This window comes from Haliaeetus leucocephalus, unplaced genomic scaffold, assembly GCF_000737465.1.
Source record: "Haliaeetus leucocephalus isolate CR32 unplaced genomic scaffold, Haliaeetus_leucocephalus-4.0 Scaffold192, whole genome shotgun sequence".
In the NCBI taxonomy this organism is placed as follows: Eukaryota; Metazoa; Chordata; class Aves; order Accipitriformes; family Accipitridae; genus Haliaeetus; species Haliaeetus leucocephalus.
Window position 1 is genome coordinate 623,210 of NW_010972628.1, and position 25,575 is coordinate 648,784.

A 25,575-nucleotide genomic window follows, 5' to 3' on the forward strand; every position below is an offset into this window, starting at 1 on the left:
GTTACAGCAATGGTAGTCTAATAGTACAAGCAAGGCAAAAGTGGTGTGGAGGTGTGTTCTCTTTTTAGACTAATGGAGAAAAATGTGTGCTTTCAAGCATGCAAAGCTTTTTTCGGCTAGCAGTAACAGCCTAATGGTAATTTGTGATTTGTTAAGGATATAATCGATGTCTGAGTGAGGTTAGAAGGACAGCTGTGAACCCAAAAGCTTCCCTCAGTTATGACAGAAGCTGTATTACTTGTCTTCTCATTGCTTTGCTCAATCTGAAAAAGCAGTTGTCTGATTTTATACCAAATTGCAATGTACAAGCAGTAGGTGGTTTGGGCACTGCAGCAAAGTATATGGTTTGATCTTTGATCTTGTTTTGTGTGAACTTAGCAAATGAACCAACTGAGAAGTGCTACAACTGTATGTGCAAACTTAAGGCTTAAGAAAAATTTGGCTGTCTCTGTCTTCTTCAGAATCTCACAGGCATTTTCAGTTGTTACTAAAATATATTATATGCCCACAGTGCAAAGCATCTGCCTTCAGCTTAAGCAAACAAACATAGCTTTGTGCCAGACTAAAACAACTGTACTAAATACATGGCTTTAGCACCTATACTTCAGCTGCCAAAGCACTAGTTCTAATGTGCCTTTGGAAAATGGTTTATCAAACACAATTATCTGGAATAGTCCAAGGGCTGTACAGTCCAGGTGTTTTACCCTAATGCCTGTAAACTCTCTACACCATTTGAAAGGGACACAGTGATCAGATTTCACTGATGGAGATCAAATTATAAACTCTGTCTGCACCTTCTTGTCTGAGATGTGTTTCTGTGATACAAACTTGACATTGCTTCCATTGGTGGTATGTCCAAGTTTCTGATGATTTTGATACACTTAAATGGAGGAAGGACAGTGCTTCAAGACCACCAGAAGGCCTGAGGCATTTTTTAATTCTGAGCGTCTGGATGGCAGATCAAAGACTCAAAATAGTGAATAACTAAACTTGCTGCTCAGAAGATCAAAAAGAAATTCCAAACCTTGATGCTGTACTGATTAGCTATGTGGCTTGCAAAGCATCAGCAATGATCTGTAAAAAGATAGCTAGCAAAACTCAGCTGGCCTCCTCACAGTCCCAAGTCCTGGCTGGTTGGGTTCCTAAGCTTAGGCAGAGCAGGCTTTTTCCACCAGATGCAAGGATGAGGAGCAATACGATATAGGGACTGGCAGAGGTCTTACATTGGTTATGTGAATTATAAGCTACAGCACTAAGAACTCCAGTTTTAAGTCACTTTCCAACCTTTTGGTACTCTGCTGTTTAAGTACTGCTGGTGCTTGCTCATGCAATGCTGATTGATTATACACATGCATGTGCATGAGTGGTCTCCTCCTGCCCAAGCTCTTGAGTGTGATATGCAGTTCTGCTTAGAGGGATGGACAGTGCCATTCTGGCTAAGGCTTCAGCAGTTATGATGCTGCATGCACTTACCAGGCCCACTGCAAAACCAAACCTCCTCCTACAACAGATAGTATTAGTTGATGCTGATAATAGCTGGGGAAAGAGTTCAGCTGTTGGTGTGTGTTTTTACTCCCTTTCTTCCCTCCCAGTAATGGATTTATAACCATTATAAATATCCAGTGAAGCTGGTTTCCCCTCACTTTCATGGTATGGGCTGCTCTAAAGGACATAGGGCCAGCATCAAGTAACGAGATAGCACAGTACTGCAGATATTCTGTGAATATCTGATGTTTGCTCCCCTCGGACTGGATACAATTGGGAGCTAGTATCTATAAAACCTCTGGTCTGCAATGAAATGCCTGAACTGCAAGGGAGGTTTCTGAACAGGGGAGGAAGGAAAAACAAACAAAATCACTATTATGCTATTAAATATGCTTTTTATTCTTTCTGATTTTATAAGCCCACAAACTTCTCGGAAAACTGCAAGGACTTCGGCACCATTTGCACATATGCAGCAGGTTCTTGTCTGGTTGACAGAAAAAAAACATTTTCAAAAGCATCTGAAGAACCATTTTCTTAACAAGACTAGATGTTAAGCATTAGAGTAAAACTTTTCAAATTTGTTTTAGTCTTCATGTTTTTTCTATGTCTGTACCCTCCTTTCAGCTGCTAGGGAAAAATGTATCTGGCGTCTGAGATGATATCAAAAATATAGAGCTTCAGGAGGTCTGGAAAGCAAAAGCCTGGTCTCACTTTTAGTCAGGCATTCCCTGTGATGCTATGGGATGGAAAGATCAAATGACAGGGCTGCTCTCTGTTAGAACCTCAATACTGTTGCTCCTGACCTGAGCTACTATCACCATAAAACAAAGTCCATTTCTCCTTGACCTGCTCATGAAGCTACTGCTAAAGTTAGTGGGAATCACCAAGGAAGCAGACACATGGGAAAAGGAACTAAGAACCCCTGGTGACATAAAGCCCACTACAACTTTGCAAATGGTTAAGATTTAGTATTTGCTGATTCTGAGAAAAACTATGGTATAGAGGCTGGAGACATCAAGAAGGAGATCTGGTGGTGTTTGTAAAATTTGCTATGAAGATGCGAGTTCTCAGTAAGCATTCCATGCAGAAGAGAGGATGACGTGAAGGCAACTTGTGTAGATTATAGCCCAGAATTAGCCAGTAGTGTGGTTCACTATACTAACAGCTATTCAGTCCAAGATTATTGTACAGCAGAGGGCAGTGATTGCAGAAGGCCATTTCATTTTGGTTGGAAAAGGTTGAGTGTGGAAATAGCCCCTTTTGTTCCCCTGTACTAGTACTTTACTGGGCTTCTGCAAATATTATCAATGGCCGAGTTAGTTAGATGTCAAAATAGGCCATTAAAAGCAGGACAGAGGATGGTCTTGTGACTGTTCTTCCACAGGTATCTTCTTTCTGAGATAGCTGATCAGTTAGGTGGGTCTGTTTGTTTTTCCCATTTTTCCTTGTGTCAAATAGTTATTACTGCAGTATCTTGGAAGTATGCTAAAAAGCAGCTGGATAAAAAGACAGAGCTATATATCAAGAAGTACTAGTTAAAGAAACATAAATCATGGTTTACCTAGGCAAAACTTCATTGGTATGTGACATACTTTGCTCCCAGGCTTCTGAATGTCTTGAAGGTGAGGATGAGGCTCAGATTTGACTTTTCATCCTGCGAGCTGATGGTGAATGCAGGACAAGAACAATGTACCTGCAGCTACCAAAACTGCTGAGGAGATGCATTATCTCACTCTGCAGTGGAAAAGTTTTCTTCAAAGGTAAGAGTCTTTATGATCAGATGTGCCACATCTGACTACCAAAGAATAAACAGTCCCCTCTGCTAATCTGGCAGATGAAGTCCCTTGAGAAAACCCCAAACAATAAAATTCAAGTAATTTACTGTTGGCCATAGCCAGAAGACAAAGATGCTCACTGCTACACTTGTCAGTTTGTTTGGACTCCTCTGCAGGCTCTAAGCTCACTAGACCACAGTCTTTCTCCTTCATATGCAAAGCTTCTAAAACATGGGACTCTGCTCTCTAAAGGTGATGTAATAAATAACTGCCTCCACCAAGTCCTTCACAAACCACAATTTCTAGATGCAGCCTTTTTATTGTAGAAGCAACTTCCCTCATTTCCACCCACTGAAATTACTACCTGGTGATTACATCATATTTACTTTGCGGGTAGAAGCCTGGAAACTGAAAAGCTGGTCACATTATAGACTTCTCATTTCACAGAGATGCAAAATGAGATACAGATCCCCAAGTGTTAGCTATAATTTGACACACCATACACATATTCCCTACCATACATCAAGATATGCTCATAAATAATTCAGCCACACTTAAAACAACATATGGACTTACCAACAGAGGTGATTAAACACAACAGAATTGCACATTAGTTCCTATGAAGTCAGATGAAATTTAGGGGAAAGTACAAAAAGATAATACCTCAATTAGGAAATGCTGAAGTAGTCACTAACTATTCAGAACACTATTCTGATTAAACAGCTGCTCTCATAAAAGGAAAATTTGAGGCAAAGTATTTCCTCCACCCATTAGGAATTTGAATAGTCCTTTTCTATAATTCTTCCAGGTACCTAGTATATTCTACGTGTAGTATAATCCAGTACCAGGCTAGCAGCTCCAAGAAGAGCAGGATCTGCTAGATTTGAGACCACCACATCCACAGTTTTAACAGAGGAAAGAGCCTGTCGATTTATGACATCTTTGACAGCATTAACATAGTGGCTAGCTAGAACTCCAGAAAGGATAACAAGAGAGGGGTTCATGGTGTGCAGAATGTTCACAACTCCAAGGCCTAATGCTGTCCCAGCTGAAAAGATAAAGTAAAAAGAAATTAAGTAGAATACTCAAAGCAGTCCAGGCATCAGTAGTTGAAATAAGTCTGTTAGCAGCAAATGACACTGTCAGAAAAGCATTCTATTCCATATGGGAGACAGTTTGGAGTTTACGTTATCAGACAATATGAGTTTGCCATTAATTTTTCTTTCAAAAGTAGAAGACAAAAAGGGCAATTTTATTGCACTATAATGCATCATCCAATGATATGGCTGTGAAAGACAAAGCAATGCATTACCACACTTGTAAGCTAAGAGAAAATAGGAAAGCATTACTTTACCATCTTAGTGCTATCAGCTATGTACAAGGAAGAGGACTGTATTTAAAGCTAGTAAAACAGTAAAATATCCCATGTAAAGTAATAGGTAAGTTGCCTTTGCTTGCTCAGACTAGCCATTCACTTGCCTACAGAGAAATGTCCCCAAATTTTCCAATATGAGAATGTCGAGACCTCACTGTTTTTAAGCTGATCTTTGCAGAAGCTTTTCCTCCTCTCATTTATTGGAACAGAGACTTTTAATACACACTTCCTCCAACATTTATATTTAACATTTCATTACCATTAATAATTTTTACATAGAGAGGTCCTCAACATGTAGAGTTGTGTTTGTAGTGTTACAGTGCATTACGATTTCTGTATACCCGAAAATAAAATCACGGGAAGGTTCCACCTTTTGGGCTATGTTCTCACCTGTTCTGAGAATGCTGTCTGCTTTTGTGTTCCCAAGTTTAGCTGCTTGAATGAGATGTGCAGCGCTAACAACCTCCTCCTTCTTCATTGACATTCCTTCTACTAAAAGCCGATCCTCTGTTTGAAGAGGAGGAAAGAAAGCCAAGAGAAAAACACGGTGATGGCGTAAGTCAAGAAATGGAGGGTGACAAACAGGCAGTTAGTTAAGATCTTTACATCTCTTTTATTTTCATACTGAAGCCTGAAACCTGAGCAATCTGTCCAACCCTCAGTTTAGCCAAAGTGGTCATATCCATATTATTCAGTGAACTGTAGAGGCAGGGCATCAAACTCAAACAGTTACAGTATGGTAATTCACTAGTCTTTCAGCCCCAAAAGTTAATAAAATAAAATATGTGTTCTCAAACTTATCTGAGACTGAGAAATTATTGCTGAAAGACAAACACTGTGAAACCAAACTTCACAGAATGCCCATCAGATTACCTTACAGCACACTTTTTAAGGAGAGAGTAAACTGTACTACATGTTTCCAGTCATTTTGAGACCAGTAGTTCCACATGTGGCTTGCCTGGGCATTGCCATCACTGAAAAAGAATTGTACTATGCAGGTTGTGGCAGCTCCTGGGTTGGCCATACACAGGAATCCCATCTAGCTGCCTGCACACCTGTTCTTGTCTCCTCCTAGAAAAAGATGGCAGGTCTTTTCTTAATATAATTTTTGCAAATTTCTTTTTATACTGCAATTTAGTAATCGTGTTTTCAAAAATAAAGTACATAGATACCATCATGCAGTTTCTTAGCTTCTCTCTGTAATGCTATTCCAGAGGCATATGCTTCTATACATCCTTGGCTACCACACAGGCATTCTGGTCCATCTAAAGATACAACAATATGCCCAAGCTCAGCAGCACAGAAAGAACTGCCATGGATCAATTCGTGTTGATGAATGATTCCACCTCCAATTCCTGCAAAGATATGAAAACTTCTATGATTAAACGCCCCCCCAAAACAAAACCAAACATAAAATACAGTTTTTAGAGGCCCCAATTCTGCAGCACATTGACATTTGCTTATTCTAATACAGACAAGAAAAATATGTGCATCAGTGGTCTTCTGTACTGGAAACCAAAAATTACTGGTTATTGAAGAACTCTTCTCTATTCAACACACCTAATAAGCAAGTTCATTGCTCCCTCCTATTCATTCATGTATCAAAACGGTATGTAATGCTTCTCCTTTCTTAAAAAGCCTACAGATGGTACTGAACTACTATGACAGATCTTTTAAGCTCCTGAGTCATGCTCTTTATGCACAAAACTAACCTTTCAAGAGGCCTTAAAATTTTACATTTCAGAGGAGATATTTTAATGCTGTATTTAGATGGCTAAACCTGTGTGCTAAAGAGCCAGGACACTTAAATCTGCAATCCTCTGCTGCCCCTTCCCAAACCCTGGGTGGAGTTATTACTGCCACCATTCTAAAGGACTATATACATAACAAATAAGAAAAATTACCCCACATTTGCATTTGAGATGTAATAAGCATCACGTCTCATAGTCAGTTGCTTATCTTCTAGATATATATCCTGATCTGACTTGTATTTCTGCAGCTGGAAGAGAATTAAGCTATAAAGCTGAAAAAAGCAAAATTATTCCAGCTAAAGTTGCTCAGATTTTCCTTATTTTGAAAAAATGGTTTGCCTGCATATCTGTATCAGCAGAACTTCTTTTATCAAGAAGCTTATACTATGCAAAACGTTTCATTTGCCTGAATAAATTAAAAAGCACCCTAAAAGAAACAAATAGAGTGGCAAAAGGATTTTTGGTTTAAGAACCTAATATATTAGGGTTTTCCAAGCACAGTGGTGGTGTTTATGCTTTCAAGATCAGCTGAACTTCTGACTGATGGTGCTGGTATTTTGAGTTTGGGTTTCATTGAACTATAATATACCCACCTGTACCAGTAATGAGTGTTACAAAATTTTCTATTCCTTTTCCATGACCAAATTTCCTCTCTGCTAGTGCAGCACAGTTTCCATCATTGTCCACCCAGACTGGCAGGTGCAGAGCATCAGATATTGGAGTTCTGAGATCCACAGAGCTCCACTCCTGAATGAGTTTTGTAGAGTGAAGCACAATTCCTTCTCGGGGATTTACCCGTCCACCTGTGGAAATACCTAAGTCCCAGAAATACAGGAGAGAAAAATCAAAACTAAGTCTGTGTAATACTTTAAGATCTATTTTTATCTTTGCAATGACAAGTATTTTTATTTCTAATACTAGGCTTTGAAGCAGAGCGTGAAAGTAACAATTTCTTAGTATTACTGGCAGTGCAATTTCTGACATGTAACAATAATTCATAGAACTCAATTGCTCTAATCACAACGCACCCAGTATCTTAAGACTAACTAGATGGGTAATGGTTAGTGTTAGAGAGTTAATGTTTCTACTTCAGGCAAGATTGCAGCAAATCAGTTAATACTTGTGTTTCTTTTTAGTCATCTAGGAAAGACATACAATAGCAAACTGTACAAAATAAATTGTTCAAACCCTGGAACAGTAGAAGTGTCCTGAAATTTTCTGTAACTCTCAAGATTTAGAATGACTAAAAATAATCACTGAACTTTGAGTAGTGATTTCTACTTAAAAATACACTATTTTCCAGAAAAATCAAGACTCCGTTCAGAGATTTGTCTGCTGAACAGAATAATGGCTAATAATAGGCACTATTAGCCAAACCAGTTTCCTCTAGCTGGAGAGGCTTCCAAAGTTGATGGACTCTGTCAGGACCTTTGAAAAGTAGGCCACTCTATTATGGAGGTATTTAGCTGTAGACAACAAAATTTGAACATTTTATCTATTACTGTTGTACAGAGAGTATGTAATTGTCACTTGTCTAAAGACATTCAGAAAAAAAAAAAAAAAAAAGAGTCCTAGGGTTACCATTATAATAGAAAGCAGCCACAAAAGCTACAAGACAAGCAGCTGAATTTGAACATTAAAGCTGTAAGACCCGCAAAAAATCTCACTTTGTAAAGACCAAATCATCTGAGAACCTGTCAGCATGTATCTAATGGAAATGACATTCCCAATGTCAATCTCTGAAGGTCTCCCTAGGATTTTAATAACCAAATGTTTATTATAACAAAACCTGATTTAATACTTAGTTGCTAACTCAACAATAGCTGATTAACATGTCTACTTTTTCTAAATGCCATAATTCTGTAACTGATGTAAATGACTATGGGAATTAGCAGAAGCTGTCTCTTCATCCTCTTTTCTCTACTGTCAGCTCCAGAAAGGTAACATAAAAACTGCCTAATAGCAGTAAATAGATAGCACTCACAAGTACCTCTACACAACATTTCTGTATAGATCTGGGTCTCCTTTGGCTTAAAATTTGTGTTTTGTAAAAGTTAAAAAAAAAAAAAAAATTCAGTAACATTGGGCCTGATACTTTCCCCTCATTTTCAGAAAGCTGTTTTTAATATAAATGCTTTGAGTAAAAAAAAAAAAAAACCCAACAAAAATAACAAAATTGAAACTAACTGCAGAGCTGTTGCAATATAGACTTATTTGGTGAAGACAAAAAGATGTTGAAAATTATTTTTTTCAGTCCTACTTTTTAATCACCCCGCAAACCTGTTTTGTATTAGTGGGAGTTCTTCAATCAGTTATGTTCATGTAGCTAGTATGTTGTGTGCTGACAGCAGTTTGCAGGACTAAAAGGAGGAAAACACTTCTTCATTGCTCTCTGTTAGTAACTCTTGCTCCTCATTCATTTCCAATGGTTACTACTTTTACCCTTACCTATGATAGCTGGAAAAACGCCAGTGTTACTGATAAAAGGTCCAGGATTAAATCTAGCCCTTCTGCTCAGTCTTGCAAAAACTTCTCCAATGTTATGATTATTAGTCTTAAGAAAATTACTAGAATCTAATACATTAATTATTCCCATAGGAATTATATGTCATTGTCTAAAGAGAACTTTAAATTTCAGGTAGTATTCTGATTCAAACTATGGGTCTGAATGAGGCAAAGAGCAGCTAACAGAAATAGCTAGGTAAAGAAATTTCTTATTCTGTAGCACAACTTTTCACCTCATTACTCAGTAATTGAACAGTAAGCAATCGGGAGGGGGCTGAAGAAAAACAGGAATGTAATTCTTGTAAAATGACAAACAGAAGGGAAGTTTTTTTCCCCATATATAAACTTCTGTAAACCAGTTTATGGTTTCATTATCCTAATAAATGTAGCTGACTAAACTGTTCTGAGATACTTGCAATAGTGACTACTGCAGAATTTACCATCTTTTCTACAGGAACTATGAGGCTTTCAAGATTTAGTGTTTTGACACAATAAAATAATTTGGGTGGTTAAGTCATGTGTATTACCAAACAGTCTAAAAGATTTGATCTGAGGGTCTTGACATATTTCTTCTTATGGCTTTGTGTATTTAACATTGTTTTGAAAAATACTTTTAAAGAAAGTTCAAATTAACTTTTCTTTGTACTGTGTGATTCAAGTAAGTTTTGGTCTGGAGCAAACTACTTTTCTTTTGGAGCATTTCTCAGCTAAAATGGGGATTTTATGTCCTCCTTAAAAATCTGGGACACACTAATTTACAACTTCATAAATAACTGTAATATCTAAGACCAAACCTCCCAGTCATCATTAAACTGACGAATTCCTGTCTGGTAGAAAGACACAGTTTAACTTGGAACTCTACGACAGTGTAAGTAAACCAGAAGTCAATAAAAGGCTGCTTTTGTCTCTGTTAACTGCATATTTAATCTAACATTTTAGCCTTTTCAGTCTGCCCCAGTGTAATTGAGAATGCTGCTCCACAGTTGATCCTGGCTGTAAAGAAAGGCTTACAAACAGTAGAGGAAACGTGACTCAGCTGCAGTTGTGAGACTTCAAGGAGCTTCAAAATCCACAAAATCTATATACCACACATTTTAGATATAGTTTAGATATAACTCAGCAGACTGCTTTTATGGCTGTTATGGCCTGGGGCAACTTCAGTCTTTATAGTCAGCTTCTCATTTTCACATTTAAAAAAGTTTTTGTGTTAAGAATGTAATTTAAGACCTTAAAAGGCACAAGATCTGTTTTAGAAAAGTATTTTAAATTAATCAGTAGTGATTTCATGTTGAAAAACTTAGATGAAAAGACAAAGTTAGTATTTGTTAACTTACCTACTCCCAAAATTCTGCAGTTCACATTTACTGCCTCTGATGCAGCCTCTACACACATCTTTAGAATTAATTCTAGTCTGTCTTCGTAAGTTTTAGGGTTGAGCTGGGTATACTTCTTAACTATTTCACCCTAGAAATTAAAAACAACAAAGCATGCCCCACAGAAATGTACTTCATGATGAAATTTCTCTTCAATTTAAAGTACAGGTCAACTTGAAAACAGAGAGTCGTAACTTCTCTCTTCAAAAGAAAATACAGATGCATGCCTTAGATCTTGGTCCTACGGGCTGTTCTGTGCAAGATTCCTGACAACTCTGGGGGACAAGTTTGCAAGATCAGGCATTACATTCTGCTTCTGTAATCAACCTCCCTTGTCTGAAATAAAATATGTATTTTAAGGAACACATGGATTGTGTAAGGAAATATCACAGGAGCTACTGGAACTGTCGTTAGGAGTAAACCATGATACCACAATGCACTTATTAAGCTCAATACTAAAGTGTTAAAAAACCTCGGAGAGTAACAATTGCTAAAAAGGACAGAAAACCCATAGTGCTTTAAGAATAAAATGTTTCTAATTTGACTACATGACAGTTTTGCCTGGTGTCACAGATACTGCTATTTTACCAGCAGGAGGAGAGTCAGCCAGAGAGAAATGGTAGAAATTTCCATGCAAAATTTACTGTCCTTTCAGAAACCACTTTTTTCCTAAGCAATTATACTGCTGAGTCAATTAAGTATTTCTGACCATCCACTGTGATGTATGTTGTATGTGGAAGGGACAGTCCAGGAGGAAGGGATTATTTTCAACCCTAGGAATCATGCAGTGGTAATGAAAGCATTCATTATGCATGCCTGAATCTGTGGGTACTAAGGAACTAATCTTAATGTAATGTTAATATTGCAGGATTAGGCCAGGAAACTTCTTAGCAATGTTATTCTCCCTATTATATTCCCTGTACTCTACAAGGTATCTAGGAGAACGGCATTGTATTAATACAACTAAGCAAAGAGGAGTAACAAAGACAGTCTATATGCAACATAGCTGAGTCTATGTTGCCAAAATAACATAGAAAATTCCAAGACATCAATGGTTTGAGTATTAGATCCCAGCACCTCAGCATCACATCAGCAATAGGATTCGGGGATTTTTATGTTTAGTTTCCTCTTTCCTTTTGGTTTGGAGGGGGAGGAGGATCAGAGGAAGTTATTTTGGAAGACAAGGCTGCAGCAAACATTATCAGAAGACACAACAGCTTTTAGAGGGAGCTTTTGAAAACTCAACTTACTTTCTTCATGAAAAGAAAAACTCTGCAAAATGGGACAGGATTTTTTAAAATTCATTTTTTTTCCAGGCTGTGTTGGCAGAAAATGTGGTGCCAATTTTACTTTGAAAAAAGCTGTACTCCTAAATGAATGCAAAAATTCTGGGCCATATCAGGTCAATTTACATAGCGCTTCATCTCTCTATCGTCAACTTACTTTTCTTTCTGGGTAACTATGTCTAACTGATCTAGTTACCTGGAAGTATGCAGTGTAACGTTAGAAGTAATTGTCCAGTGCAGTTGAGAATAAAAGCCAAAGACTTCTCAACATGAGATTTATTCACATCTTTAAAGTGCTGCAGAGTTCAGGATTTTTATGAGTTTTTTCCCCCCAGACAGGAGGACGGATATCTAAACAAGTTAAAATTCTTCAGTCCTAACTTTTTTTGATAAACCTTTCATTTATCAACCTGGATAAGAATTATTTCAAATATTTTTATACCATCAAGTAATTTTTATCCCATAAGCGTGAAGCTCACAAGTTTAAACAGAAATTTTGTGGGTTTTTTGTTGATCTGGATAATCAGCTGATAGTCATGGATGTATTTACTTGTTCCACGACAAGATGCCTTTGCAAGTGATCTGGCATCAGATTGATACTGATGCCATTTTGGTAGCCTTACCTGCTGTTTTTTAAGACTTCAGTTTTTGTTATGTTTGCCAAGCATGAACTTTCATCTAAGTTAGCTGTCAAATATTTGTAATATGTTATCTATGACTGGCAGAGCTATGCAAGCAATGCATACTTATTAATGCTATTACACAGGCAAAGGAAAGCTTCCTACTGTGCCATTACCAGAGAAATGGGTTGAAGAACTTCTAAGCATGGAGACCATTAAATCACGCAGTATTCCTAAACCGGAACATCTCTCCATACAGCCTTTACAAGGCTGTAACCTCAAGCCTATTTCAAATGGGTTACTTTTACAGGAAGAGAGGCACTTCAGACTCAAAACTCTAAAGTCTCTATGAATTCTAGTGTATGTATCGAATTCTACTTATTCTGATGATGGTATTAAATCATCAAGCACCTCCTTCATACATGAAAGGACACAGTCAACACAATTAAAAAAAAAACAAACAAAAAAACCAAAAACCCTGATAGGAATTTTAGAAGATCATCATAAAACTCAAATCCACTACCCTTTTCCAATGCAAGATTAACAAATGATAATTCAGCTGGTTTTAAGAGACCTTTTTAAACCAGTTCCTACCATTTGGGCAATGAAGACACCATACCCGTCCAGACTATCTATTCTAGCCTTCTCTTGTATTGACAGCTAAGCTGGATAGTAAGAAAAACTTTAAAATAATTTTCCCTTCCACTGTTTTAACACTTTGCTACTTGTTCATGCACAAGGGAATCTGATTTTTCTCTTCATGGAAAAGGCTTCTACATATCTGAAGGCTTCCCCCCACTACCCCCTGACGGTTTCCTCCTCTCCAGTCTAAACAATTCTAGTTTCTTCAACTTTTCCCTGTTTTCCATGTCTGTAATAATTATCATTCCTCCTCCTGATTCTCTCTCCAATTGGTCTACATCTCTGTGGTGTGATGCATTACTGTGAACACTGTTCCAGCTAAGGCTCAGTACTGTCTTATGCTTCTGATTATGATGCTTATGATATGCTTATGATACTGATTATGCTTCTATGCAGGAAGGTACTGAGAATTTTTTATTACTGTCTGTTCTTCTTTTGGTAGAAGAGATGCAAAATTCTGTACCCTGAACCCCACCTACCATGAACCCACCACTCTCCCTCAGTAAATTGCTATGCTAGATGCGGGTTGTTGCTCAAAATGGTTGTGGCTGTCCATAACATGGCTGTGTAAGGCAGCAGGGAAGTAAAAAAAGTGCTCTTGGAGCCTTTCCCTTTTTTGTTTGACATATAAAAAGCTGCAGGGTGAACTGAGTCACCTTTTACAGGGAACCAACACATCTGAAAGTTGTCCTGTTCTTTGAGGTCTGTATGACTTCCCACAGACAGGGAACAGCAAGGACCATGGACCAGCAAATGGGGCTTTGCTAGTTTAACAGCAGCAAGCCAGCAGGCAAGTTGTATCAAAACTGTATGAGAGGTGCAACAAATGAGGGAAAATCTACTTTACCCCTCAACAGCAAAAGCCAGTAAGACTGCTTTGTTTTGGAGCTCTTTTGCATCATAAGCCCGTATCTCCACTGTAGGAACAGAACCACAAAGCCCAATGGAGTTTGCAGAGTATCTAAAAGCACAATAGAATATTTACCTTCATACTGACAATTGCTACTCGGAGATTTGTTCCACCTAGATCCACAGCCAGAGCACTCTGTGTCTCTAGAATATGGTCAATATCTTGAGAAATATTATCTTTGACAGGAGGAAAACAGAATTTCTTTTGCAATGGCTCTTTGAGGTCAATAGATTTAAGGAACTTCAAAATCCTTGGAACAGCATTACCATCTCCATATATTTTTGAGCTATAATATGAAAAAAAAATCAATTTAATTGGAAATAACACTGCAATCTACAAACTTCTTTATATGACAGAAGGCTGTAACACTGTGTCATTACAAAATGATGATATGGCTACTGTAACAATACTGCAGCTAGCAGTACTTGAGTCTGTCATGGGATACGGTAGATAGCATCCCTAGTTTGAAGATCACACAACAGACAGTGCAATTTTGGCATTAGCTCCATTTTGGAATATGAAACATGGAATGTAGAAACCTGGAAAGCTACTGATGCCAAAGAAAAAAAAAAAAGAAAAAAAAAAAGAAATTTAAGAGTTTTAACGAAAGGACCCACATAATAAAGCTCCAAAATTATGGAAAGTTTATGTATGTGCTACAAGTCCAGACAAGATGTACTGACCACACTGATAGCAACTATGTAATAATAAACTGTACATTCCTATCAGTTTTCAACATACATGTCGGTTTTATAATACCATCATGCATGGTATCAGACATTTGGTATTACTGAATTCAGTTTTATTACTCTGTTGAGGTTCTTAAGAAATACACTTTTGATTCTTGATTTTAATTAGACAAATACTATCTCTTGAAGCTTATTAAGAACTTATACATTAAAGAATCGAGGGTCAATACTGTATGGCTGAAGAATAACTAAAAGCATCATGCTATAATCCTGCAGCTCCCCTGGAAGCTTGCACTCAGAACTCTCTACATATCATGCCTGAGGTCAATCCAGCTATGAAGTAGTGTGTCCCTTCAGGCACAAGTCAGAGGTAGGCAGACAGGATGTCCTCCCCAGTGCTGCTCCTATAGAACAAGCTCTCTTAATCATGCTAGTCTAAGCTAGCATATGAATTTTGTCTTCTTGACTTTCTGTTGGATGTTAAAGTAGTAGTTATATCAAAACATTACTAGTAACATTTTGCTCTGCAAATACTAATCTGCATACCAGGCACTGCACTATGATTCTGAATGAGATACGGGAAATTAAAAAAAATCTGTAACCTCATATTAGTGCACTAAAGGCAGTCCAATCAAATATGATGAACCACCTTAGGACTAAATGCCTTTTACTCTACTGCTCCAACATCCCCTCCAATGAAGCAATACAAATGTACTTACCATGGATACTGTTTACCAAACTGCAGCTGTAGAGCATGCAGAATCTTGTCCTGTGTATCAGCATCACGAACATGAAGAACATTTTCACCTAGATGACAAAATTTAACTTAATAGGACAGGTCAGCTCCTCAAAATACATTAGAGGATAAGAACTGCTTTAGAAATGAAGAAATAATTATTTTTTTTTAACTCTGAGCAGGACTCCAGCCAGATCGCCATCACCCTTCATCAGTTATGTGCCTCCCCTTACCCCCAATAAAGCAATGGTGACTCCTATGAGATGCTTTCATGCATTACAAAACACTAGAGAGTAGAATATTAGCCTTCAACAGAATTCTATTATTAAATAAAAAATGCACAAAAGAAACCAGGGGGTAAATGGCTATTTGTGTCATATCTGCCCATCTGTGAAATACCACAATACAGTTACTACCTAAAGTGGTGAAGAGTTCGTATTTTTTAAAGTGAAATTTTAATACATGTCAAACATCAAACTAACTATAAAGGAAGACAATTAGTTGCCTATTCTGCTAAATGGAATCCACTGCAAATGGAGATATATTTGAACTTGTCTATAGATAAAAGCCTCGTTATCTTATGTAAAACACACAAGCAGCACTAACAGAATAAAGGAACAGCCAGTGAAGCTTTAAAATGAGTCAAAAATTATGATGCACTGATACTGCAAGATGGCCTCTGTCAAGCATTCATTTGACTTTATCTTGTGGAAGAAAAAAACCTCAGAAACATGAGGAAATTAAAGTAGTTAAACAAACATGTACCTGTTTCTCTTCCTGTCTGACGTGTCCCCAGGTTAATGACAGGGGTACCAAATGCTCCCACCTCTCTGACACCACAACTGCTGTTACCAATCATACAGCCAGCATGAGCAACTAGCTGAATGAACTGGTCAAATGGGACATGCTTTACTGCCCGAAAATTGGGATGATGTTCAATGCCCTTCTTCCTCATCACCCGAACCATCTCTTTGCTTCCTACAGAAAAACAAGAAGTAGAATAAATGATTCAAGTTCTGTTGTTAAACTGAAAGTCCAAGCCTGCAAAGGAGCTAACAGCTGTTCATTGAGTTGGCAGCTCTGAGTTGTTTTTGTTCTCTTTTTCTCCTCACAGTGTAAGTTGCAGAGCTGGGCACATAAGCCCAAGTTTTATCCCAAAATCCACTGCAAAAATATTTTTGTAGTTTTTAGTTAATTTAAAAGGCACTAATATTGCTTCTAGATGTCACATGGTTTCCCTCCATCTTCCTCCCCACACTAAAAAGCTGAAATGTCCTCCATCAGTGTGAACATGGAGCTGCAGGAGATGCACGTGTGATGCTGAGACCATCCAGCTATTGCCGTCTGGCTGGAGGTTCTGGGATAAAAGAACTCCATAAGAACTATGTATGCTTCAAAGACAATCTGTTATGTGTCCCTCTGTCATGAAAGTATTTTACTCACCTGCATCCACATTAGGGAATAGAACAAGTGTTCTCTTGTTGAAGGAGATGAGTGCATCTAGCGTCAGCTCAAACATCTTTATGGAATGTTTAATATCTGTGGTTACAGGATGTTGAAGAGCAACTATATAATCCCTGGTTTTGACATCTTCACCTGTCCAAATGAAGCCCAGGAAAAATTTTTTATTGGCATAGAATAGTAAGAGGAAGGGAGGACATACTTTTGAAACTACTGATGTGAAAGCCTGAACATTCAAGGCACTGAAAGGCATATATCCAACACATGAATTTCAATGCTACAACAAAACTTGAGGGAGTAACAGGAGGATCTAGCTTGTTATTTGCCTCTCCAAGCAAGTCTCATAACTTTAGAGACCACTACCTAAACCCCAATAAACACTTAACTTGCAGGGCTACATCTAAAGCTTTGCCAAACTATACTAGGGTCAAGAGCCTGTTCTCACACCAGTGTGAATCTGGAGTAACATGAAACTCCTGAAGCCGCTCAAGTTTTCTGTCAGTTGTCCAGCCTCAAGCAAAGACTTCATTCCCATTGCTTTAAAAAAGTCGGTCATACTTGGTTTAGTACATTTGATAAAAAACTTTATCTGCAAAATATTCACCTACTGATCTAAGAAGATTCCAGCTTCTCACTACACAGGTTAATATGCCATATAGGAGATTGCTTTGTCAAAGATAAAAAGCAATACAAAACCCCATTGTTACATGAATTATTTGTAAGTCAATGAATATGAAACACCAAAAGACTTTGGCGCATGTTGCCCTGTTGCAGTGCATTCCTCAAAAGAATGTTCTTATATTATTATAAATTACCTTTGATTTTTTTTTTAGATTAGCCCTGAACAGCTTTGATTCCATTTAAATACATCCTTTACACCAAAATAACTTCATATAAGACTGTTCTGTTTTTAAATTGTTCAGCTCAGAGAAATTATGCATTTAAGGAGTTATTTTTTTGATTTGGCAAAAGGACCAAATGTTTTTACCAGGACAGATTTGTAGCTTTCCAGCTATACACGGTAGAACACAGAACAGAAGAAAAAGAAAACATAGAAAGAAAGAAATGCTAGATACAACTACCAAATATACTAGTTTTTTGAGAAGAAGCAGGTTGATGCTGGAAAATAATCTCCAGTTAAGTGAACTTAAACTCACTAGCAAGAAGGCTGTCTCCTTCTTTCCTGTACTTTTCTCAGAGCCACTGATCAACAGATCCCACAGACTGATAACCTAGTTACTGAGTTTGTCTAGTGTTGAAAGTCATATGAAAAACTTAAAAAGTGGACTGCTCACCTAGCCACATGCGTATAATACTCATGTAGTCCTTATTTTTGGCAGAGAGAAGCTTGTCATATGAGGGACAGCCTGCTAGAAGGATGCGGTCATGGTCTTCACACATGGCTATCAAATGCTGCTCTGCACTCCTCGTGCAGCACACATGGTAATGGGCCAGTTTGGTTATAGCATGTCTGATAGAGTCATCAATGGTCCCACTGACTTCTCCACCTTCAATGTGAAGAATACGAATATTCATCAGGGCTGCAGATGTGGCCAGGGCCAAAGCATCAAATCTGTCCCCATGAACTATCATTATGTCAGGTTTCAGGCGGTTCAGGACATCTGGTAACTTGACTAATGCAAGGCCTACTGACTCCACCATAGCTGCCTCATCCTCCCCTCTCACAATGGTGTGCAATCTTGTATGAATATCGAAATCATCTTGTTCAATCATACGATAGGTATTACTGAAAGTAAGAAGAAAAGGGTTAGAGTAAATACAACTTGGTTTTACAGCAACATAGCTTGACAAAATAACGGCATATTGGAGTAGCTGGGTTTGAACAAATGTCTGTTTATCACACCTCCTTCACTGAGGAAACTAGTTTTTAACAATTTAACAATGTTCCCATCCACATGAAGATCTTCCCTCATATTCCAAGCATCAAGTTTTTCTAGACACCTTTAATGAGGAGCTTTGCTGAACATGTTCTGGAAATCCTCAGAAATCAAACTCTTTGTTCATGTGTTTGTAGAGCCTTTCAGGGAACAGATACAGCATGATTTCCTTTCAGGAAAGGTATGTTAACTCCTCACCAACATATCGGCTTTGCTGGACAAATGTACAAATAAAACGGATATAATGCAAAGCTGAGGCCTGTAAGTTCAAGGACAACATCCTGCAGCTAGCATCCTTTTTTCAGATTCTGTATTTGAGCTGTGTCAAGACTTATATACTCATAGACTTAAGAAATCACTGCACAAAGAGGCCTTAAGTTCAAAGGAAACAGGCTTTTGTACTAAAAAGGTTTTCCACACATACTACCAGCTTCATTTCATAATGAGAAAATTAAAACATACCTTGAATACTGAGAATTGTAATTGTTTACAGTTACATATTTGAAATACAAAAGATGACACATCTGTGTAAGATTACCTGTCTTCCACATTCACTAAACGTGACCTAAGAAGTCTGCATGCTCTGTCTGGAGTAAAAGACAAAACTCAGAAGTTTTCCAATTTTGTCTTCAACCCATCTCACACATTCACTGTCTTACTCAAAGGATTACACTTCTGAACTGATTTAAATCAGATTTAATTTTCATTAAACCCAATCTGCTACTCATGTTCTGCAAATGAAAATCTCACAATCTGCAAGCTGAGCAGACAGCAAAGACTATAAAGTGCTCCAGCTCAAGTAAAAAAGCAATCTCCATTCTGCGTAACTAAAGAAAACCCTATCTATGTATTCAATTCCACTCACTGCTGTAACACACATAGGATATATTCCTACAAGTAGCTTCTCAGGTAATTTGTTTTTTTTTAAAAGGCAAATTCTTTTCATGTGACTGAAGTGGCCCAGATTTTTATAGCATAAATTGCACTACATTTCGAACTCCGTTTACAATTATTCTTCATAGACCCTTTTTCCCTACTATGTGCATTTATCTTTAAAAACTTTCATCTCTTTTTTTTCCTACATTCTTTTCATTCTGAAAGGTCAAAATCTAGGGAACAAACAAGACTGTGCATTTTTGGTGTTCTGTTTCTTCTACTATCCTCCAAACATTTCAGTAAGAAACATTTTGTGGGATCACTATACTTTGAATACTGTTACTGTTTATTACCCTACTCAAATCACTAGAACACATATGTTTTGAGGACCCACTAATTCTCTAGGATCCCCGAGATTAAGGAGTGCAGGGCTGGGTCCCCCAAAAAACCCCAAGCAGTACCAAGGTTCAAGAATACTTACCACAAAGCAACTAACAGCACCAACATTTATCAGATCAAAATCTCTACTGCTTTGTGCATTACAAATTATTTATATCACAGAGACAGGTGTTAAAACACCTTGGAATTGGAAAAGTACTATTTCATATTACTTCGCACAAGTCAGCAAAGGGTTCAGGACTATAGAAAAATCAGGGCAATGTTCCTCCTCTTCAGCAAATGAAATGGGATTACCTTATTTCTCCAATCAGACAGGTTGTAATTCAACAAGCTAACCTGGCAAGAAGTTTGATTGGTTTTTTTGTTTGTTTTTTTTAAATCAGGTTAATTTTGTGGTGTTGAATTCACCTTGCAATACTATTAGATGGAAACAATGTCCAGTACAAAGCAAAGCAGAGAGTACTACACTGAGAATGGGCAGCAGTGGAACCTCCTATCTTAGTAGTTTGAGATGATATAACTTCCTCATACCCTAACTTATAAAGTGCCAAAACTTCTCACTGGGAAGTCCAAAAAGTGTCTTTACTTGAAGATATGCATAACATTTCTAAAAGTTCAACAATGCTAATATGCTGCAAGCCTTATGCTAAAGTCCAATTTTGACTTGCAAAGTAAGTGTTTTCCCACCTGTGTCACTAACTGGGCCCAATCTGGTAAATGCAGCCTGAGTAAACCAACCAAACAACAACCAGCAAGAATATGCATGCTGTTTCCTTCTGTCTTTTCCCCAGCAAATAGGAAAATATTCACCCTGGATGTGGGAATTCCTTTGAAAGGAAGGGATTTGGAGCAAGACATTCCATCCTTCCAGGCAAATGATTTGACTGCTTACTTATAGGGTGTTACGGAGGGGACCCTAATCTCTCCTGCCAAATCATACCTAATATATCTATCAGTTATTCATTTTGTCAGAAAGAGACAACAAGCCTTTCCTTCCTCCACAATCCTGGAAGTAAGAACTAACAGTATTCCCCTGGGATATGGAATATGTAAGTACTTTCTCCAATAACTATGCAAAGTAGAAGAACTGCAACTTAAAATGACTGAAGATCATCTTTTCTCTGTGAAATTTAAAAACTGTAGCACATTTTCACTCGATAATCACCAGATTCTTATGGATATCCGAGTGAATTGAGTTTCTCACTTCATATAGTCTGTGATCCTGTTGAAGATCTCAATTACAGCATTTACACAAAACTTTCCAAAATTCCAAGACTGGTTGCAAAAAATCCCAGAAATATGCAATCTCAGAAGCAGCTTCAAAATGCACTAAAATTTAATAAAATAAATTAAAATTTTTTTTGTGTACACTCACCACGACAAGGATTTTGTTACCTAACATCCATGATGTTATTGCTAACACCCCAGAAACAGATTGGCAGAGACAGAAAAATTCACCTTACCCATAATCATCGATCAGGTGGGAACCAAGTACTACGACATCAAGCTCAAAGAACTGTGGTTCTGCCTTAATACCAAACATAATGGGAGCTAATTTTGAATAATCAGCACGGTTGCAAGTAGCAACACAAACACGAAGTTTGTGGTTGTTTCCATTCTTCTCCATGACTTCCTTTTGTTTCTGTTTTGAAAGATTCTTGAAATACACTTCCTGAAATAATAGGGGGGAAAAAAAAAACCCAGCAGCATTAAAAAAAACCTTTATAGCAAGTAAATGGTACACTTCATGAACAGCATATACAAGCGCAGCCCAGAATTGTGGACACTTACTAAGTCAACCATTGATAACAGTTAACTAATACCTTACAGTACCTACCATGAGAAGATTTAGAAAAGGACAGATTTTTAAAATTTTTTTTTTAGTTAAAGCTCACTTAATCTTAATACCTCTATTTCTATAAATAATACATACAAATTCTATATAAACAATATTTAAGTATTATGAAGTTCAACTGTAATTAAACAGTAAAATGACTTTTTCCTGTTCAGATGGAAACTTGTATATTTTCTGAAAAAATTATTGGTGCCTTAGTCAATGAAAGAAAAAAAATCTCATATTCCAAAACCACAGAATGGAACAAACTGCTAAAAGATACATCCACTGACAGACTCTTTGAACAAAAAGAGAAAGTTTTTGCCCAAGTCAGTTTACATATCTGTTAAACATTGACTTTTAAACCTTTCCATACTGTTTCGCAGACCAAAGTACATCAAGATATTAAATAATACAATATTAGGTTACAATAAGACAACAAATTTTGGAGACAAGTACACAAATAAGGATGATTATCATCATCGGGCAGTCTGGAGGCTATTAAAAAAATAAAGGGTTTCTCACAATTGAAATGCCATAGAAATTCAGTATTTTTACAAGTGACATCACTAGTTACTGTAACAAGGTATTTTCTCTAATCCAATTTTGCAGCTTGTTTAGTAGCCAATTAAACTATGTAATAATTTTTCAAGTTTACCTATCCTCTGTTTACTATTTTGCCTTGCTGGTTTTATTGTGGTTTTGTTTGTTTGTTTTTAATTTAGCAATTGGGAAAAAAAATTTGAGAGATAAAGAAAAGCCTATTAAAAAAGTATACAGCAATAACTCCCTGAAAATAACCCAAATTTCCTCTCCCTCCAAACAAAAACTACTAGGTTGGTAACAGAGGGTACCAGACCAGCTACTATAAGTTTTCTGTTGTTCTCCTTCTGAAAATAACTGTATTTTAAGTAAGTACCACCCTTTTGGTATTAAATCTAATGTTATGTCGCAATTTTTTAGTCCAGTTTAATGGCAAGTAAACTTTTCCCAGATCAACGCACAAGGATTGCTCATTTCTGACTCAGAGCAGTATAAATCTCTCTACTGGTTTTGACAGCTAGGGAAGCTCCTTCTGAGCAGCTGCTATGCAAGCATGAGAATCTTGACATACAGTTTCATGCTCTGTTTATATTACGTTTAATTGTTTTCAGTAAATTTTTAGAAGAAAGGCTATTGTGACATCCCACTCTTATGAAACTTAGAAAATTCAGCAACTTTTCAAAGTTTTTTTTAAACACTGATTAGTTTAGGTTTTATCACACATAATGAAACAATGTTTTGGTATAATAGTAATGCTAGGGTGATCAGGAACCTATCCCAAGTGGTCAAAGGTAAGAGACATTTCTATTCTCCACTTGCAATCTCTTATGGCTCTGCAAAACTATGACTGGCAGTGATGTTTCTTCTAGTTTAACTCCAACAACCATGATTCCTGACAGAGCAGTTTACACTACCTTTCAGAATAAAACTGAAGCAAAGACGCTGCCATGGCTAAGCTCATAAGAAATGGCATTTTTCACTTATTCGAGCAAAGCAGCTATGGCTATGCCAACCAACTTCAGTAGAATAGACACAGCCTGGAATTTCAGCATTTCAGTACTGTAATGACAAATTAAGCTGAGTTCTATGGATTCAGCCATAAAGTAAGAGATATTATTTGGTTTACATTGAGCCCCTTCATTTGAACCTTACTTCAAAAGTAGTATGTTAATTAATTACCATTTTACACTTTCAAAGGGTCAAATGATAATCCTTCAGGCAAAGTAATTATTTCATGCTGAAAACATCTGCAGTTATGTGACTATATGATGGCTTTTTAAATTGAATCTTGTCTTTCTTTTTGTCCAACAGGCTTGAAATATTTTAAATGCATGTAAGAAATTCAGTACCTCATGTTGAAAACGTAGAGAGTACTTTGCAGGATTTTAGATGCTGTATAAAGGTAGGTCAGAGAGCACGTTATCCTGTATCACTGAGTGAAACCTGAAACCACATTAGCTAGACACAGGTCTAACAGAACCACTGCTTTCTCATTTCTAAAACAACCTCTTTTTGGAGATGGTTCTGAGCAGGACATCCTGTCACTGTATATGTAAAACCAGCTACTAATTCAAATAAAATCATTTTCAAGATGTGAAGGCCACTTCTGACATACCTATAAGCTTATCTTTGAAACTGCTTGAATAATATTAGTATAATCAGAAGTCAATCTCTCACAAGACGCTTCAAGTCAGCCACTGCTGCATACATATTCTATACTATGTAAACTAAGAAGCCAAAGTAAAAGGGCACAGAATAAGTAAGTGACAAAGTGAGCTTACGCAAAATCTGCTTACTCCCAAGTTACCTGCCTGAGCTAGAACCATCACTTCCCCTTTGACTAAGCAGTTATCTTTTCATTTATGCAAAGCAGGCTTTTAGGAAGCAGAATAGTTTTCTGTCCTCCTTGATCTTCAAGCAGTGTCTAAAATTCTAGAACCCTTCAATCCAAATCCTGAAAATACCATCTCCTAAAATAGTAAGTTGTAAAAAAAATAAAAACTCATGATTCACCACAACCACAGATCAACCAGAATTTAACTGCTAGATCACACATCTTTCTGGCCACACAGATCACATTTAATTACAGTTGCTCTTGGCTGCAATAATGGTCTCCTGAAATAATTTGGAGATAGATGTGGAGATACTTCAAAGGCATATGAACTGACCAGAATCAAAAGCAATTTGTGCTATTTGTGCATTGCAACTTCTGTTAACATTAGGCTTCAGTAAGCCCCAAAGCAGAATTATTTTGAGTACTGCCTTAAACCTCTGTAACACAACAGTTCCAAAAAGTTGCAAGTAAGCCACACACAGGCCTTGGTCCAGACACAGTTTTTCTACTGCTGTCAGTTTTAACACATGTTTTTCTGAAGAACTAAAATATTTACCCTAGTTAAAGGACTGATAACAATCCAATGTAAGTGTTAACTACATGGGGAAATTTACTCCTAATTAAACCAGTTTATTGTTCTTCAGCTTAAGTTCTATGGTAATTGCTAAAGAAACATGTGATGTATTACTACATCAGTTTAAAACCAGACAGAATTCTATCTTGACTCTGACCTATTCTGAGCCTGTAAATGCAAAAATAATTCTGTATTTTCAGATAGCATTCACTGTCAACAAGTAATGGCAAAGTCCCTTCAACCATTAACAGTACATTCCTTCAAGCAGAGCTGTAATGTCCTAGCTACATCACTTGAAGTTTGTTACCACTGTCTTTTTAGAATTTATTAACAGGTTTTTCTGAAAAGAGATGATTAGACTGCAACTGTTCACTGAAATTCTTTTAAATAATTAATCACTAACAGTTGCCTCTTAGGCCTCTTAGTTTCTAGGTGTTTGATGATATACTGCGTTTGATCTACACAGCCTTCTCTAGTCTGGGATCTTCCTGTTCCAAGGTCCACCTCTTCCACCTTGCTGGGACTAATAATCTTCAGCAGAAAGGAAAAGAAATAAAACAGTGCTCCATGAAGGACTACTTGAAATAATTAATCTTTACTTGTTTTGGTCTCCTGCTCCTCTGTATCCCATCATAAGGCTTTCAGACTATTAGAGGTTGAAGGACTGCTTAAGAGTGGGGAATTCTGGGCCAGATTTTACAGCAACCAAGTAGCTACCATTTCTGTTAGCAGTCTCAAGTGCATGAGACACCCCTTTACCAGTGTTTCACAGAAAAACGATACCATCTGTGTAGTCTACATTCACATTTCTAACGCAATGATTTTCAAAATCAGAGCCTCGAACGCTCCTCTTTACAATCTCTACACTGTGCATATGCCCGTGTGCTTGTGGAATCATTCAACCTTCCCCGGAAAAGACACGCGCGCCTTTCCGTTTGCGGGCATCACGGAGCCCTGCAGCCCCCCAAGACACACACATGCAGTCGTGCCCTGGCAAGGCCATTCCCGC

The 25,575-nt window shown here is 37.4% G+C and overlaps 1 protein-coding gene across 2 annotated transcripts in view; it reads right to left on the reverse strand.

The window, feature by feature from the left end:
- Positions 1–1,682: 1,682 nt before the first annotated feature.
- GNE (glucosamine (UDP-N-acetyl)-2-epimerase/N-acetylmannosamine kinase) overlaps positions 1,683–25,575 on the reverse strand; it is a 34,083-nt gene continuing 10,190 nt past the window's right edge. The window contains exons 1-12 of one of the 2 annotated variants that reach the window (XM_010565465.1): positions 23,508–24,910; positions 21,245–21,453; positions 17,904–18,355; positions 16,591–16,743; positions 15,913–16,125; positions 15,131–15,218; positions 13,798–14,008; positions 10,226–10,355; positions 6,980–7,201; positions 5,808–5,990; positions 5,026–5,142; positions 1,683–4,308 (exon numbers count right to left, since the gene is read on the reverse strand). In XM_010565465.1, coding sequence (XP_010563767.1) covers positions 4,073–4,308; positions 5,026–5,142; positions 5,808–5,990; positions 6,980–7,201; positions 10,226–10,355; positions 13,798–14,008; positions 15,131–15,218; positions 15,913–16,125; positions 16,591–16,743; positions 17,904–18,355; positions 21,245–21,408 — 2,169 coding nt within the window. In that variant the 5' untranslated portion in view covers positions 21,409–21,453; positions 23,508–24,910 and the 3' untranslated portion in view covers positions 1,683–4,072. Of the gene's footprint in view, positions 4,309–5,025; positions 5,143–5,807; positions 5,991–6,979; positions 7,202–10,225; positions 10,356–13,797; positions 14,009–15,130; positions 15,219–15,912; positions 16,126–16,590; positions 16,744–17,903; positions 18,356–21,244; positions 21,454–23,507; positions 24,911–25,575 lie in introns of those variants that run through there. The other variant, XM_010565463.1, reaches the window with a different exon arrangement.